The sequence below is a fragment of the Etheostoma cragini genome, chromosome 2 (genome assembly GCF_013103735.1).
Source record: "Etheostoma cragini isolate CJK2018 chromosome 2, CSU_Ecrag_1.0, whole genome shotgun sequence".
NCBI lineage: Eukaryota > Metazoa > Chordata > Actinopteri > Perciformes > Percidae > Etheostoma > Etheostoma cragini.
Window position 1 is genome coordinate 8,824,932 of NC_048408.1, and position 15,467 is coordinate 8,840,398.

The 15,467-nt window shown below is 38.6% G+C and overlaps 1 protein-coding gene across 1 annotated transcript; it reads left to right on the top strand.

Moving 5' to 3' along the window:
* Nucleotides 1-778: 778 nt before the first annotated feature.
* On the top strand, nucleotides 779-5,245 carry coq7 (coenzyme Q7 homolog, ubiquinone (yeast)). The gene is made up of 6 exons (XM_034900135.1): nucleotides 779-1,006; nucleotides 2,428-2,606; nucleotides 3,477-3,591; nucleotides 3,883-4,022; nucleotides 4,793-4,861; nucleotides 5,087-5,245. Exons 1-6 carry the CDS (start codon nucleotides 922-924, stop codon nucleotides 5,162-5,164), a joined length of 666 nt encoding a protein of 221 aa, XP_034756026.1. The 5' UTR covers nucleotides 779-921; the 3' UTR covers nucleotides 5,165-5,245.
* The last annotated feature ends 10,222 nt before the right edge of the window (nucleotides 5,246-15,467 follow it).

Consider the following 15,467-nt stretch of genomic DNA (forward strand, 5'->3'; position numbering starts at 1 on the left):
GGAGCATAGATAATGCACAAGACTTGTCACCTTTTACTATTGTTTTTAATTGCTACTGTATAGTTAATTTCTTTATACTTCAACGCATATGCTAGTTGTTCAAACCTTTTATGTTATCTATTATATGTTCTATTTTCCTATTTAATCTTTATTTCTCTAGTTATCTGTTATCGTATGTATGTCTAGTTCTGCTGCAATACCTGCATTTTCCCTCCGGGGATCAATCAAGGATTCTATTATATTTATTTATTTATCCATAACACTCCATACGGACAGCTCACGGATGTGATGTCTAAAAATAAAACAAGACAAAAAATCCAGAAATGGCAATATACTTTATTTTAATAACGTTTTTATGTAGAACTAAATTTACAGTCATCTCAGTGCATGACCATGAATTATATACACAAAAATAAGGTTTACATAGGATTTTTTTTTTAAATAAATAAAGAGGGGGAAAAAAGTAAATGATAAAGTGACAGATCTTTTTTCTCTTTTTTTTTTAAGGTGGGAAAGCAGGTGTTCCTTTAATGAATAGTTTGTATAGATATTATTTATTGAAATGCCTTTCTTATACCTGTTTAAGAGGTGTCAAAGTACAATTTTAATTAGGAATAATGAAAATACGGGGTTGATTAAGAGAATTGAGCTTTGTAAATAATATTTATGTATATATATTTTTTACAATAGTAAACAAGTTTATATCTTTACATTCGACTTAAGTAATGACATGTGTGCCCCGCAAGCAAGAACAAACAAACTAGACGCATAGACGTAACGCGATTACGTCATTAGTCTGCGCCACGTCAAGCTTCTGTTTTCAATGACAGTTTGCACTCTATGTTTGCACTCTGAAAACGTCTTTTAGCTTAATTTCTATAACACAAGTAGGCTAAGTAGTTCAATCATAAGGGGACTACCATGCACAGAGCCGCGCACTCAGCTTTGTGTAACTGGTCTAATAGTCTCGCACCAGCGACGATTCGCCAGAGTTTGAAATGCAGAAGTAAGCTGAACGTTTGTTCTGTTGTTTTTTTCATGAGCCACAGTGTTGCAAATGCTAAAACACTTGTCTAATCTAAACTGGTCGGGCTTTGTATGTAGCAAACGTAATAAGGTTAGCTATCCGTTATTATTGTAGCGTAATAAGTCAACACGGTCACAGGGTAACAGGGGCGTTACTCTGTTTCATAATACGCTTTAGGAAGTTAGCTGAAAGTTGTATTTAACCCTCATGTTGTCCTCGGGTCAAAATGACCCACTTTCCTATATCAATGTTCTTTTTAATTCCCCTAAATAACATGATTGATTCCACACAACCGTCTTTGTCAAGTACAAATCTCTACTTTCATCATTTTTGGGGTGTCTCATTCAATTTTATTGCATTTGAAAAACAAATTGAAGTGGTTTTGTAATAGTATTGTGTAAATGTTGACATATTCCAGTCTGTGATTATCCACCTACATACATTCCTTGAATTTTGGTCTATACATTAGGTATAGTTTCCTTAAAGTGAGGGTTATTGACCATAAATTCCAAAAAGAACTGTAATACTAAAGTTAATAAGTGTGTTAATAGTGTTACGTAGTGTTAAACGTCAGAAAAAGTGACAAACATTCAAAAAAGCGTCAAACTGTTTAAAAAGGGGACAATAAAAAGGGACAGAAACATAAGAAAAAGTTAAAAACATTGATTAAAAAGCGTCAACAAGAGTGTTGATTTTAACGGGAAGACAACACAAGGGTTACATAACTTCCTAAACATTTCAAAAAACGGAAATCACCAGCTGTTGCTGTTGTACATCCCATCCATATGACATGCAACCAGTTCTCATAACAATTCTAGCAAAAGGCATCAAAGTTGCAAGGTTGTAACTAAATGTTTGACATACTTAACCTTCTTGATGTCCTCAGGTCAAATTTGACCCTTTTTTGAAAAAGTTTCTACATCAGGAATTTGGGTTTCTTTCAACCAAATTGTCAAAAACAATAACGTGGATGGTTCAACTCTCCTCACAGGTAAAATAAATTATCAGTTAACTACTTTCATTGAATTTGGGTGTTTTATTTTTTATAGCAATTTATAGCATTTTAATTTTATTTATATAAAGAACGTTGTAAAGAGTGACAAAAATGTTCCATAACAAAGCGCTGAAAAGTACAGACAAAAACATTAGAAAAAGTGACATAAATAATTGGAAAAAAAGCTTAAAACAAGTTGAGAAATTGTGACTAAATGTCAAAAAAAGTGACGAAACCATCGGGACCAAAATGTAAAATTTTGACCTACAAAACAAAAAGTTGCATGGTCGACAGGAAGACAACACAAGGGTTAATCCATGGGGTTCCTAAAAAGAAAAGCAAAATGATACCTTCATGGCCCCTGTGTCGTTGTTATTGTGTTGTAACCATAAACTGTATATAATAGTGCCCCCGCAGCTGAACTCACGTGCCTACAGTGTGGTCCCGACCCCATGCGACAGTGAGGAGAAGGAGATGTTGGACCGGATGCTGCGTGTGGACCACGCGGGCGAGTACGGGGCCAACCGCATCTACGCCGGCCAGATGGCAGTGTTGGGGCGAACTAGTACTGGACCCCTCATCCAGGTAAATGGACAGAGTATAACACAGGGCTTTGAAGTAGGACAGAAGTTTGCACTGGCAACAATGTTTACTTGATTTTCAAAATTCATCATCGTTGATGTTGATTGCTCCAAATGTCTAAGTATTATTCAATATCAAGAATCATGTGTCATTACAATATTACCAGTGTGACTGGGTTAGGATGCTTTGTATCTGCTTACTATAGGACAGTACAAATATCAAAATCACTATTAACTTTGATTCAACACTGATAAATGTTTAGTTATGAGACTAAAATTTGCTTTGAGAAATAGTGTGAAACTGGAAAGTTGTAGTGTATTTTCACTTACAAATCTTGCCTAGAGTGTAGGGCTGGGTATCGAATTCAATACTTTTTAGGCACCAACCGAATTACCTCTGAAGTATCGAGTATGGAAAAATGCCTTGTTATTCAGTATCTAATTTCAATACCTAAGGAGTAAACCTTATCATTGCCAGTGAGCCAATAGGCAGGCGGAAAAAACTCCGTTACACACAGAAACTGGGCTCACATAGTAGTAGCTGAGAAATAAATACAAGGTTTGCGCTAAAAATGTGTAATGTAATTTCTTTTTATTTTGTGAAATTGTGAACAAAAAAATGACTGTTTAGGAACCAGAAGTCACGGTATTGGTATTGGTACCAGTATTGAACATTTTTGAACAATACCCAGCCCTACTAATGCGGCTCAAATGTTTCATTCAAAATGATAAGTGTTGGACAGAGAGAAACTGTACCTTGTTTGCCTGCTTTTTTGGGATCCACAAAAAGAAGAAGAAAAAAAGATTTGTGCGTTCAGCATAAGAGTAATTGCATAATTCTTGACACTCCATGTTCATGTTTTTTTCTCTTTAGGAAATGTGGGATCAAGAAAAGCACCACCTTTCAAAATTTAATGAAATTCTGGCTGAGAACAGAGTTCGACCCACAGCGCTGTTACCCCTCTGGAACATCGCTGGCTTTCTATTAGGTTGGTACAGCTCTTAAGCACAGGCAGAGCTATAAAATGACTTACTTTGACAAAACAAAAGCAAAAAAGAATAAGGATTTTTGACACAGTTTTGCCTTTGTCTTGCATTTGTCCACCCACATATTAGAACTTGATGTTGACAGTATTTACAAGTGTATAAACCCGTTATTTCAGGTTGGTGAGCTTGAACACTGTTTCAATTATCTGCTGTAGTTGTTAGGCAATATGTAGTCAGTTGTTGCTTTAATATTAAATCCTAAATGTGTATTTTTTTTTTTAAATCGACTCCAGGTGCGTCCAGTGCACTACTGGGAAAAGAGGGGGCCATGGCCTGCACTGTGGCGGTGGAGGAGAGTATTTCAGAGCACTACAATAGCCAGATAAGAGCTCTGATGGAGAGGGACCCCGAGAGATATACCGAACTGTTACAAGTGAGTCCCTGGAACTCTGCCACTGCCATTGGCAAAGGCCTTTTTGTGATGGTTCATTAAGGATGTGAAGGAATGCTACTGTGGAATTGTTTTACTCTTGGTTAAATATTACACAGAAACAATGAAGCATCTGAACAAATTAAAGCATAAATGCCAAACATACTACATACAGGGGATCAAGAATAAAATAACGAAACAGAGGAAGAAGTTCTGAAATTAAGTCGTGATAGTCAAAGTATGGCTAAGTGATTATTGAGATTGTAAGAAAGGGATGACCTGTCCTAAAGGCTGGCAGCTTTCTCCAGATAAATTCCAGATGGCTGTGTTTGCAAGTCAGAACAATGAGGTTATATCCATAAAGAAGCATGCACCATATTTAGATTTGATTATTGCCACTCGTGCACACTGGCTAGCACAAGCTGTCGCCTTTAAAGAAGGAGTTAAAAGGTACGGTGCATATCTTCATGGAGCTGGTTCAGGTTTTAGTAGAACTAGTGTCTCCCAGGTTAAACAGTAGGATTTCTGACATTTTGTCTTTAGTGTGTTTGCCTTCACTTACATCGCCAGGTGGCCATTGACATTTCTTGCTGGGCTAAAAGGTTGAGTGAAGGTGATGTTGTGAATGAAACTAGGAAAAATAGCTTCAGTTTAACCAGTGGTTTAACGAACATAAGCCTGTTAGAATAACTTGGCACGGTAGTCTAGTTAAAGCAGAGACATTTGAATAAGTGTAATTACTTAATGAGTGATCTTGGGGTGTATTTTAATAGATTATAAAGGAATTCCGAGATGATGAGCTGGAACATCATGACACAGGATTGGAGCACGATGCTGAAAAAGTAAGTATATTTCATTTCTCTTTTACTTCAATAAATACATAAATACTGTGATTTCACAAAACGTTGATGAAATGACGCCATGTTGTGTGGAAGTAGACTAAAGTAAGTTCGAAACACATACATATCGGGAGTCATATACTAGTATTTAGCTGTCTTTGCAGTTTTTAATGAATGCCATTTAATGCACTGCAATCTAAGAACGTTTGATCTGTGTTTTTGTTTTAGATACCTGGATACTGGCTAATAAAAAATGCAATACAGCTTGGCTGCAAAGCTGCAATATATGTTTCTCAACGTGTCTAATATTGTATGTGGAATAAGTGAAAAATGTCACCAAAGTTTGTTTGGTGTGTTGTCTCAGCTTGTATAAATGGATTGAATTTGTATGTCAGTTTGAATTCTGCTTTCTTGTGCAATTGCTAACTTAAAAGTATTGTGTACAAACATTCACAGTTGCCTACTTGAACAACAATTGTACTGCTTTGTACAGTGTATAGTACATGGACTGTTTAGGTGGGTAGGGGTAATTGTACAGAAAACACATTTCTATGGGTAACCCTTTCTGAATTAATTGGCACCTTTACACTGTTGTGCATAAATCCTGTCGCAATGCTACGCCTGCCTGATAAGTAATGTTGAAAATTAGGGGAATAAAGATCACCTTGACGATCTAATTAATTTTTTTTATGGGAGGTTACAGAAGAAATACTCAAAGAAGCTAATATAAGATCGTATTAATGCTCGGTTTCTTCCTTAAGATATTCTTGTATCTGCCAGTGCTGCAATGGACAAAAGACAAAGATCTTACGCTTGCCGTTCACCAAAACATAAATACCTAAAATACTTGTAATGAGGACTTATTGTTACAAGCATACATAGCCATCATACCCTTCAACAAACTATCATGTTTCTCATGTAATGGTTCATATATCAAGCTGAGCAATGACTTGTCATCCTGGCCTAACTGCTAAGCGCCCTCACACAGCTGCTGTGGGGGCATTAGATCACTGAGAAAGAGGAATTTAACAAGGGACTTGTCCATGACCCCCTAATCTAGTAGGCCACTAGCAGGTCGATTAAAGAGTTCATTCGCTTTCTAGTCAAAATCAGTTTGTGCATTGGGTTCTGACCCAAAGCCTTGTTACTCATGGTTTGGTCTTTTTTATGCACTGGGGACAAGATGATGCAATGATTTACGTGGATGATAATACTCAAATGAAAGCTTTTGCTGGTAATTTGACTCTTTGCTCTGGCAGGCAGTAAGGATGGTTAAATTGAAAACGTCATGCTATACAATATATATATAAACACAGACGGGTAACAAATTAATGAAAAACCAACATAATGAATCAATTGGTTGGGACGCAAGATAAGCCTCAATCTACAAGGCTGTGGAAATCTGGAGGGATGAAAACACACTTTGTCCAAAACATTTGATGATAGTGAAGAGCTCTGTCTGACATGTAGGTTCAATGTATTCAATACGGGCTGCAAAGGCCATAGCCCATGATTCACATACTTTTCATACTCATCAATGTTACAGCTGAAACAATAAGTCGATTAATCAGCCTCTCGACAGAAAATCAGTCTGCAACTATTCTAATAAATAGAATAAATAGTCGATTAATTGTTTAGGTTTTAGCCATACTAGCGGCTTAGCTCTAGGGAGGGCAGCATCGGCCAAATGGTCGGCCGGTCATTGAAAACCGAAAACAGAATGAAATTTGATATCTCAACAACCATTGGATGGATTGTCATGCAATTTTGTTTATGATCCCCAGAGGATGAATCCTGATGACTTTGTTGATCCTGATGAGTTTTGCTCTAGCGCCATAATGAGGTTCACATTTATGTATTTTAAGATTATTTAAGGAACCTTTATTATTTGATAGAGCAGCTGGAGAATGACAGAAAAGGGGGAAGAGAGGGGGAAGATGGCAGATAGCAAACAAACTTGGGCCACCAAGGACTCTATGAAGCACACAGTCTACCGGGTGAGCAATTTTTGGTTTTAAGTGAAATATCTCAACAGCTATTGGACGGATTGTACTGATTGGTGAACTCCTGACCTTTCAAATAACATCATGACCAGATCAACATTTCAGTTCGTCCAATACTTACTGATAAATAAAATGTTCATTAGATCAACAGATATATTTAAGGTCTTTTCCTTTAATTCACCACATGTCTGAATATCAGTGTCTGTACTAGAAGTGTTTCACGGAGGTAAGATGTTACCCAGGTTCACAGGCTCTGATCTATTTTGCCCAGCATGAAGTCAGAGGAGTTATTTTAACTGGGGCGGGTTTGCATAACAGACCTAATGGAGGCCATACGGCACATTAACCTCAAGGGTTAATATGCTGTATGGCCTCCATTCCTTAAAAATAGGTTTTTCCTGCTAGCTTTTACTACGTTTATCAGCCCAAGTAAAAGCGGAAGTTAAACAACCCCAAACCTGCCATGTTTGTTACAATGGTGTACATTATGAGATGATTGTTTGGTGCAAACCTGAAATAAGATGTTGTGTATTGCCAGTTAAGTTGAGTGATCAGAGGCTTCTCTTCTTAGCATTTCTGCACACCATAAAATGGTGATCAGCTCATCAAAATAGGTCAGTTCAACTGTATAAAGGCATCTAGTAATTCCTTAACCAATTTTAATTGTACTTATCATTTCTCTGTTCTATTAATTCATTGGTAATTGGAGTCCCTGTTATGGTCCCTGTGTGTTGCAGCGATTGTTTCTATATTTTCTAAGCTATAAAAGCTTTCACACTATTACCTGCACTAAATAAAAGAGTATAGGATGTTCTTGTTTTGATGACAACAACAAAAAGGCACAAATGTCACTTCAAAAGTCAGAAGAGGTCACCCCACTTTGCATAAGCAATATGAGACAGTGGGCAGCTCTGAAAATCAAAGGTAGAGCATCACACATTCTCTCTGCCCTAGATTAATAGTGCTGACAGTTTAATAGCAAGGTGCAACTGTTTAAATAAAGCATCAAAAGTACAGCTCCATCTGTAGCACCATTTTGGGTGACGAAATTATCGGTCAATAAAAACAGGAGTGATGACTCAGTCAACATGCAGGTGTTAATAACCACAAACCATCAACTCTACATCTACATTAGCTGCCTTTTTTTTTTAAACTATAGACGTTATACTTGTTATATCGCTTTTAATTTCCCTAAATCAAAAACTAACTTTCTGCGTCCGTCTATGGCCATCAGGAGTTCATGTGACCTGTTTAGGTTCTTTTCTCAGAATCACTCAAAGGAATCTGCTGAAACACTGCAATGAAATTGGCAACAAGAATTTGAAAAGGGCAATAAAACTAAACTAAACTGGGACTGTCTTGCTATCCGTGAATAATTGCGGTTGTAAATTTTGAGCAGCACGAATAATAGAAATCCTTAGAGGTATAAAAGCTTTCGGATACAGATTGTATTGCTTCTTGGCTTGGGTTAATGCAGACTGTCAGTCAGCAGGCCTTTCTGGGGCTTATGGTAACTAATAGATAGCATAGGGTCCGTCTGTAGCATTTAGTAGCCTCAGGGGAAATAGAAGGAATTGTTTCACTTTAGAATCACCGTCAAACAGTATTGAGATTGTAAATACACAAAGCTGGAATATACAGAATAATCACCTATTAAATATCTCCTGTTCATTGATGAGATGGAAGAAAAAAACAGCACGCAGGGAAACGGTGACGGCCCAGTGACACAAGACACAGTAGTGTTCCCTTTCTCCTTGAGGACATGTTGTAGCGATCTTTGTGTATTTAAAAGTGAGTGCTTATATTTCTATTTAAAGTTATTCCAGCCAGAGTGTCCTCTACAAGGTAAACAGCTTTCTCAACCATAATGTAAAATGTGTAAACCCGTGGCCCGGTCTGGCAGGATTTAAATAAATAGTTCGACCAAAGAAATTGAATGAGAGGTAGAATGGACATTGAATTGTTTGCCGTTGTCATTTGATTAAGCGTTGATTGTAGTGACCACACACGTAAAATGTTTCAACTCACTTTTCTTGACTTACCAATAGAAAAGTGAAGCAATTAAATACAGTAATCCTCAATTCCTCTCTAGTAGAAAGGCAACAGTTTTAAAGCGGGTTGGTCCCGCCCCTTTTGGTGTCCACCATGGGACCTTTTTCTGGAAAAAATATGTACGTAGTCAATGGTAAGAGACAAAACACATTTTGATGCTGTTTGAATTGGGCCATGAATTGTTTGTCAATTTAAAATAAAGTCTTTCTAATTAGATAATTTCTCACTCTTATACTTTTACGTCAAACTGCAACATTCATGAATTGCAAAAAACATCTTTTAAACTGACAAACATTTTATGGGTAGTTCATGGCACAATCCAAACGGGATCAAAAAACAAATGGTCTCTTGCTATTCCCTACCGTACATATTTTTTTGTGAACTAAAAATGGTGATCCACTAGAAGGGGAGGGACTTCACCTCTCTATGGTTCACAAAACACACCTCTCCATGATTTATTTATTCTATTTATGCGGTGGTAGCCCACCACTACGGTCACAGTTCTTTACGATGGCAATGGTACACAAAAAAATGGCCGCCGCTCTGACCATCCTGCTGTGTTGATTCTACTGTCATTCCTTTGCCATGGGTTTGACATTTTGGGAATGACACCTATTTGCTTTCTTGCTGAGAGTTAGATGAGAAAACAAGCACAGATGTTCCAAGATGTCTACTATTGCTTTTTGGTATTGATACTACATCTACTTACACAGTATATATACAGTATATACAATATCTAGTATATAACTATACTAATAAGTGTCCACATTTCTTTCTCTGTGTGATCTCCCAGGGATTTCATTACTTTAAGCCCATTATGCTGCAAAGTCTGTCAACCTTGGGAGAGACTAACTTTGAATCCTGACATGATATGACTAAGCACGGGCATCATGATATTAGGTTTTATCTGATGAGCCCAGCCCAGTTGACGGCCTGGGGTGATAAAGCTAACACAGATGTCACCATAAATTGGATGCATAAATCATATGCATACTTAAGAGTATGCGTTGCCTTGATCCTTTAACAAGGAGTTCCCAGAAGTAAGAGGCTATTTTTTCGAACGGACTCAGCCGAGCTTTTCACATACTTTTGGTTATCCAGGTCAACTATTCACATAGAGCAGCATGGGCTGAAAAACAGCCACCCTCAGACAGGCAACTCTATAAATAGTAAACATTTTTACTGTTCTGTGGTATGTCTATACATATAAATATCTGCAGAGTGATGCCAGTGTATGCTTTAGATTACTGTGTAACAGTTGATAATGGGTTCATGGTTTTATGCCATTTTTTTCTGTTTCTTGCTTGTAAAATCATACCGTATGTTAAATTGTTCTGTTGAAAGATGCATGTGTGCATGTCCACGTGCATGTGACTACTTAAACCCATGATAAATATTTTGGGTGACTGTGACCACGTGTCCACATGTCTTCACAACACTTGATGCAAAGGGCTGACATCACTTCAGCTGGAATCTTTGATTTACGGCCTGCCACACAGTGCCATCTACCAATCGCTTTGGAGAAAGAAAAAGCACACCAAGGTCAGTCCTGGAGGAAAGTTCATCGGTACGAAATTTCCAAAAATTAATATCATGATCAGAAGCTATGTTGCGCACTTTTCAGATGAACACATTTTGGCAAACAAGCATGCAAAAGATAATAATAAAGGAACTTTCATCATAATGTATATGTTTTAAGTGGATCTTTTCAGCGAGGTTACAACTCAAATGTAGATGTTTTTCTGCATATGCATGTAACAAATCTTGTTGTGCGTTAAATCTTGAGCAGAGATTTATGGTCCCCAGAGGATGCATCCTGATTGGTGATCCTTCTCATTTTCCTTCTAGCACCACCAGCAGGTCAATGTTTTCACTCATCAAGTGAAATATCTGAAAATCTACTGGATGCATTGGCACAACATGTTGTATGACATTTATGATTCCCAGAATACGAATTCTTATGACTCTGGTGATCCATTCAAGTTAAAATCTCAAAGACCTCTGTTTCGTTCTCTTTGGCAGCAAATTTTGCATAAATGAGATACCGGAAAAAACAGTACACCACTCCACACACAAGTGAGTTAAAGAGCGAGTCTGTTGCGTTAGTGTTGCACCCTCAGAATGAACTGCCAGGAACACGTCCATCTTCATTCTGCAGCGTTTAATGGAAGAAATAGCCATGTTTCCGTACAAGCATGTTTCTGTCTCATAGTGCGTGTGCACAATGCTCTTCTGCTTCTCTTAAAGAAAAAGTGCTTCCCTCCAAAAGGGAGTAAAAAGTACATTTTTCCTCATACACATTCCATAGGCATTAAACCATATCATAAACTGATGTGATGAAAACTGTTTTCAGTGCACTACACTCTTCCCCACTAAAACAAAAAAATGCTACATTTGCACTACCTACTCTCTCTGGTGGAGCAACCACTGCTGGGTGATGGAAAACACGTCACTAACTGTGCATTTTATTTCACCGGGATTGTGGCAACAGAATTTGTTTTGCTTTTTTCAGTGGGCCATCAGCTCAACCACTATTGTGTAAACTCATCCTGCAATGTATAATAACATAATATACATTTAAATACACATCTTAAAGATTATTTCTTTTTAATTTGTGCTACCATCAGGTCAAAGTTTTATTTGTCTATTACTTTGGTTTTTGAACAAATACCTGCTACACTTATAACTCTTCTGCCTCAGCTGTACTTTTTGTTTAGTTCTAATTAGCAAATATTAGCTTACTAACATGCTAAGCTAAGATGATGAACATGGTAAACATTATACTTGCTAAACATCATCATAGCCGTTTTCTCATATGAACTCCAGACAATGTCTGACAAATCAAGTCCGGACATTGTCCGAAGTTGCCTGTTCTTCCATTTAGCACACAACAGGAGATTCTTTGTCTTAGACATGTTCTCAATTACTGGAAATACTCTTTTTGGATTAGATGAGGGATGGCGCCTTGTATGCCGGAGGAAAGACATGACGCCAGTTACACCACGGCCACTTAACCAGTTTGTAATTTGGTCATTAACAACCGAGACTCATGTCTTCTGTTGGCCGTTACCAGCAGAAGTTGAGAATCTGGTTGTCACTCCAGTTAGACATTTTTGTTGTCTTCCAGGTGAATCCCCCTTCTTCTTCACCCTCAGGTATTTGTTTTCTTACGGTTTTGGAAGACCTACTGTTTTTACACATGAGCTCCAGCAAACATTACACTGACTTAGTTGTCACTTTAGTGATATATGAAATCCTCCAGGCCTAAATATTTCTCACAAATAACTGATGTGTGTACTGAAGTGTAAGTAATAAAAACCATGATCAAATGGACAAAAAGACAAACATCAAGGTGACATTTGTCTGTATCTTCTCTTATCAGATGAGACCTCCACAGCTGTTTTCACTCTGTGTTGTGCGATAGTCGTTTTGTTGATCAGGTGTAAAGACTTATGTCAAGGACCTAATGCCGAGTGCCCGAGCTTAGCATGACGTGACCCCACCACTGGTATCCATCATTGCACTGACAGGCCTGGTGGTTCATCCAGCATGACTCCAAGGCCACGTTGCTGCTCCACTGTGTCATGAGCCCCAAAGACAAGCTGTGCACTCAAGCACAGTATGCACCCACTCCACCCCCCTTCTGAACCAGTAGCCCACTTACGCAAGAGAATTAAACAAAGCCCTAAGAGAGAAGGTAATAATTTAATGGCCAAAAGGGGAAAAACAGCCTATATGCAAGTTGCATGACCTGATATGACCTGATAAGTGTTTCACTTCAGGCAAACACTAACATTTGTGCATGATGCTCTTAGTTCTCTAATGGCACAACTTGTCCTTTACACATCTTTGACTGTTTAGGATTGTGGTTGTGGCATTCATACTTGAGGCGGAACATATTTGCCTGGATGAAGGTGCGTCTGGCACGCCAATCAGGTGGACAGAACGCATAGTTTGGTTGTGAGGTGAGAGTGAGCTGCAGCTTCTTGCAGCACACAAAACATTTACTTGTCAGCTATCCTGTTCTGTGACATCGCCACCCCACCCCTGCTGAATCCAACACTCTGTATTCCTGCCATCGACCCCTCCTCCATCTATCACACTGATGCATTGGCAGTATGCAGAAGGTTACCACGCAAAGCCTCTTCCCACCTGGTTTTATGGATAGTTTAGCGCACCCCACCTGCTAGCCTCCTGCAGTGGCCCAGCACTTTACACCGATCCCGCTAAGTCCCTGCCTGTCGTCCTCACTGATTGAATGGAGTGCTCTGGCAGTGTTCTCTCAAACCAGGTCTCATATCTCGCCTGAGGCTCATCTTCATGTGGTTTGTAAAGATCCCACTCTTGTCTCCTATCAATCATGGGCCTCTTTTCCCAGCTATGCTCTCCAGTGCTGGTGACAACATAGATTCAGAGTGATGTTGTTGTAGATTGTCAAATTACACGCAACATGGCAGGGGAGGCTGCAAGGCGTGATTGTGGTATGTTGTGATTGGTCTTAAAACAGGAGCCTTTTGAATGAACCACTCTATGATTTAAATAAGTTGTTCATACTGTTGAATTTTGGAGTTGTTGCCTATGAGTTGCAACTTTTCTCGGCTGTGGTGTGGGGCATGAGTCCAGCCCATGACCGCTGTCTCTGGTTCAATGTTCTTTGAAGCTATCAGCCGACAAATATTCGAGCTCCCAGCCGGGACCTTAGCTTTTGAGGCTGGTGATGACACACATGCTCAGCAGACAAAGTGCCCGGACCACCTGGGCTTTAGGTGTCCTAACCTTGGAGTTTGGCTGTGAAAAATAACAACACAAGGGTAGAAAGAAAGCCTCCTACGCTGCAAAAGGGGCCAAGCAGTTGCCCCTGTCAGGGTGAAGTTCAACATGTCTTATGAGCCCCTCATGGGTTATGAAAAAAGACACATGTAGTAGACTGTTAAAGATGCTAAGAGGGACAATGCTTGACCCGTGATTGTGGTAATTGAATCACTGGAGTTGCAGCACACAAATTCACTTCAATCCATTGATCTGAAGCCTGCTGTGAAAATCGTATCATTCTGTCCAATCCCATATCAAAGAAAAACAAAATAGCAGCAATGCCATCTCTCTGTTCGTGACATTCTAGTGAAATGCTGATAGATTTACAGCAACTTCTTTCATTTTTCAGCTATTTGAGGTATCTGTTAAACAGATTGTTGCATCGATTTCTGGGAAGACAGATGGTGGTGTGCATGCTTCAAGACAACTAAAGGAATGAAGAATTGTTCAGCTCGGTAGATCAAATTCAGTATAGTTATGTCCTTAGGGTACATTTTTATTGTGCGTAGGTGCATACAATCTCACAGACATATTTTTGAGTAGCTTTGTTTTCTTTCTGGCCATAGTTGAAAGTAGCTAAAATAGCATGAAATGCTTGAAAATGAGACAGAAATACCATTTTTCTTTCTGCCAATGCAATGAGACAAACCTTGATAAATCTGTCTGCTTTGTTTAGAAGTCTTTAAATGGTTAGGTCATTATTGCCTTTAAAATTGAAATCCTTGTACGGCCCTTTATCTGTGTCACATCTCAAGTTTGATTGTGGACTGTGTGTGCTGTAGTCAGTTTGTTCAGTCTCCTAAGAAGGATGTGAACTAAAGGTTTATTTCTTTGATTGAAATAGATTTCTGTCTTCTTCTTAATTATCCTACTACTCTGCAGTCCTTTTTCGCCCAGCAGCCTCTGACCTTCAACACTATTATTATTTGATATTTGATTTCAAAACCCTATGACCTTATGATCCTGCAGCAGTCCGTGCTACGCTCCCCTACAGCCATCCTTGGAGCAAAAGGATGGCTGTTTTTATTACCAACCTGGGCGAGGCAACTGCTTGTGGCCCCAAAATGACCCAAAGGTATAATACAAATAATTTACACAATTAGAATAAATGGGAAATTTTTCACAAATTCACACCACTGAAGTAGAATATCAACAGTGATGGGTCTTGTGGCCCTGTCTTGTAGAGGGACCCTGTGTCAGGGTCCAGTTTTTTAATTGTTTTATTTTGTATTGCCTTTGTTTGCTGTAAAGTGTTTTATCAAATCGCGGCCAAGGTAGTATTGATCCATCATAGGAAAACTAAAGGCTTTAACCAATAGTTATTTGTGTCTGACAAATATTTGCTTTAATAACTGCTTGATAGTTTAGTCTATGAAATGACAGAACATAGTGAAAAGAGGCCCATCCTTATACCCTGAAGCGCAAGTTAACACACTGAAATTGTTTAACCAACTGTCAAAAACTCAACGTTGTTGAATTTAGTACACAGAAAACTAGGGGAAACCAGGAAAGAGTCACACTTGAGAAGCTGGAACCAGTAATTTTTTTTTCCTTTGTAGCTTAAAAAAATATTTAATGAACAAAATTGTAGCAAATTAATTTTCTGTCAACCGACTAATTAATGAATCCCTTCTGCTCCACAGTGGTGGTTGGTTTCTGAGTGCCTGGGGACATACTGAAACTGCCATGTACAGTGGGGTCAATAGGGGCCCTGCAGGTTAGGCTTCCTTTAACTTGACTGG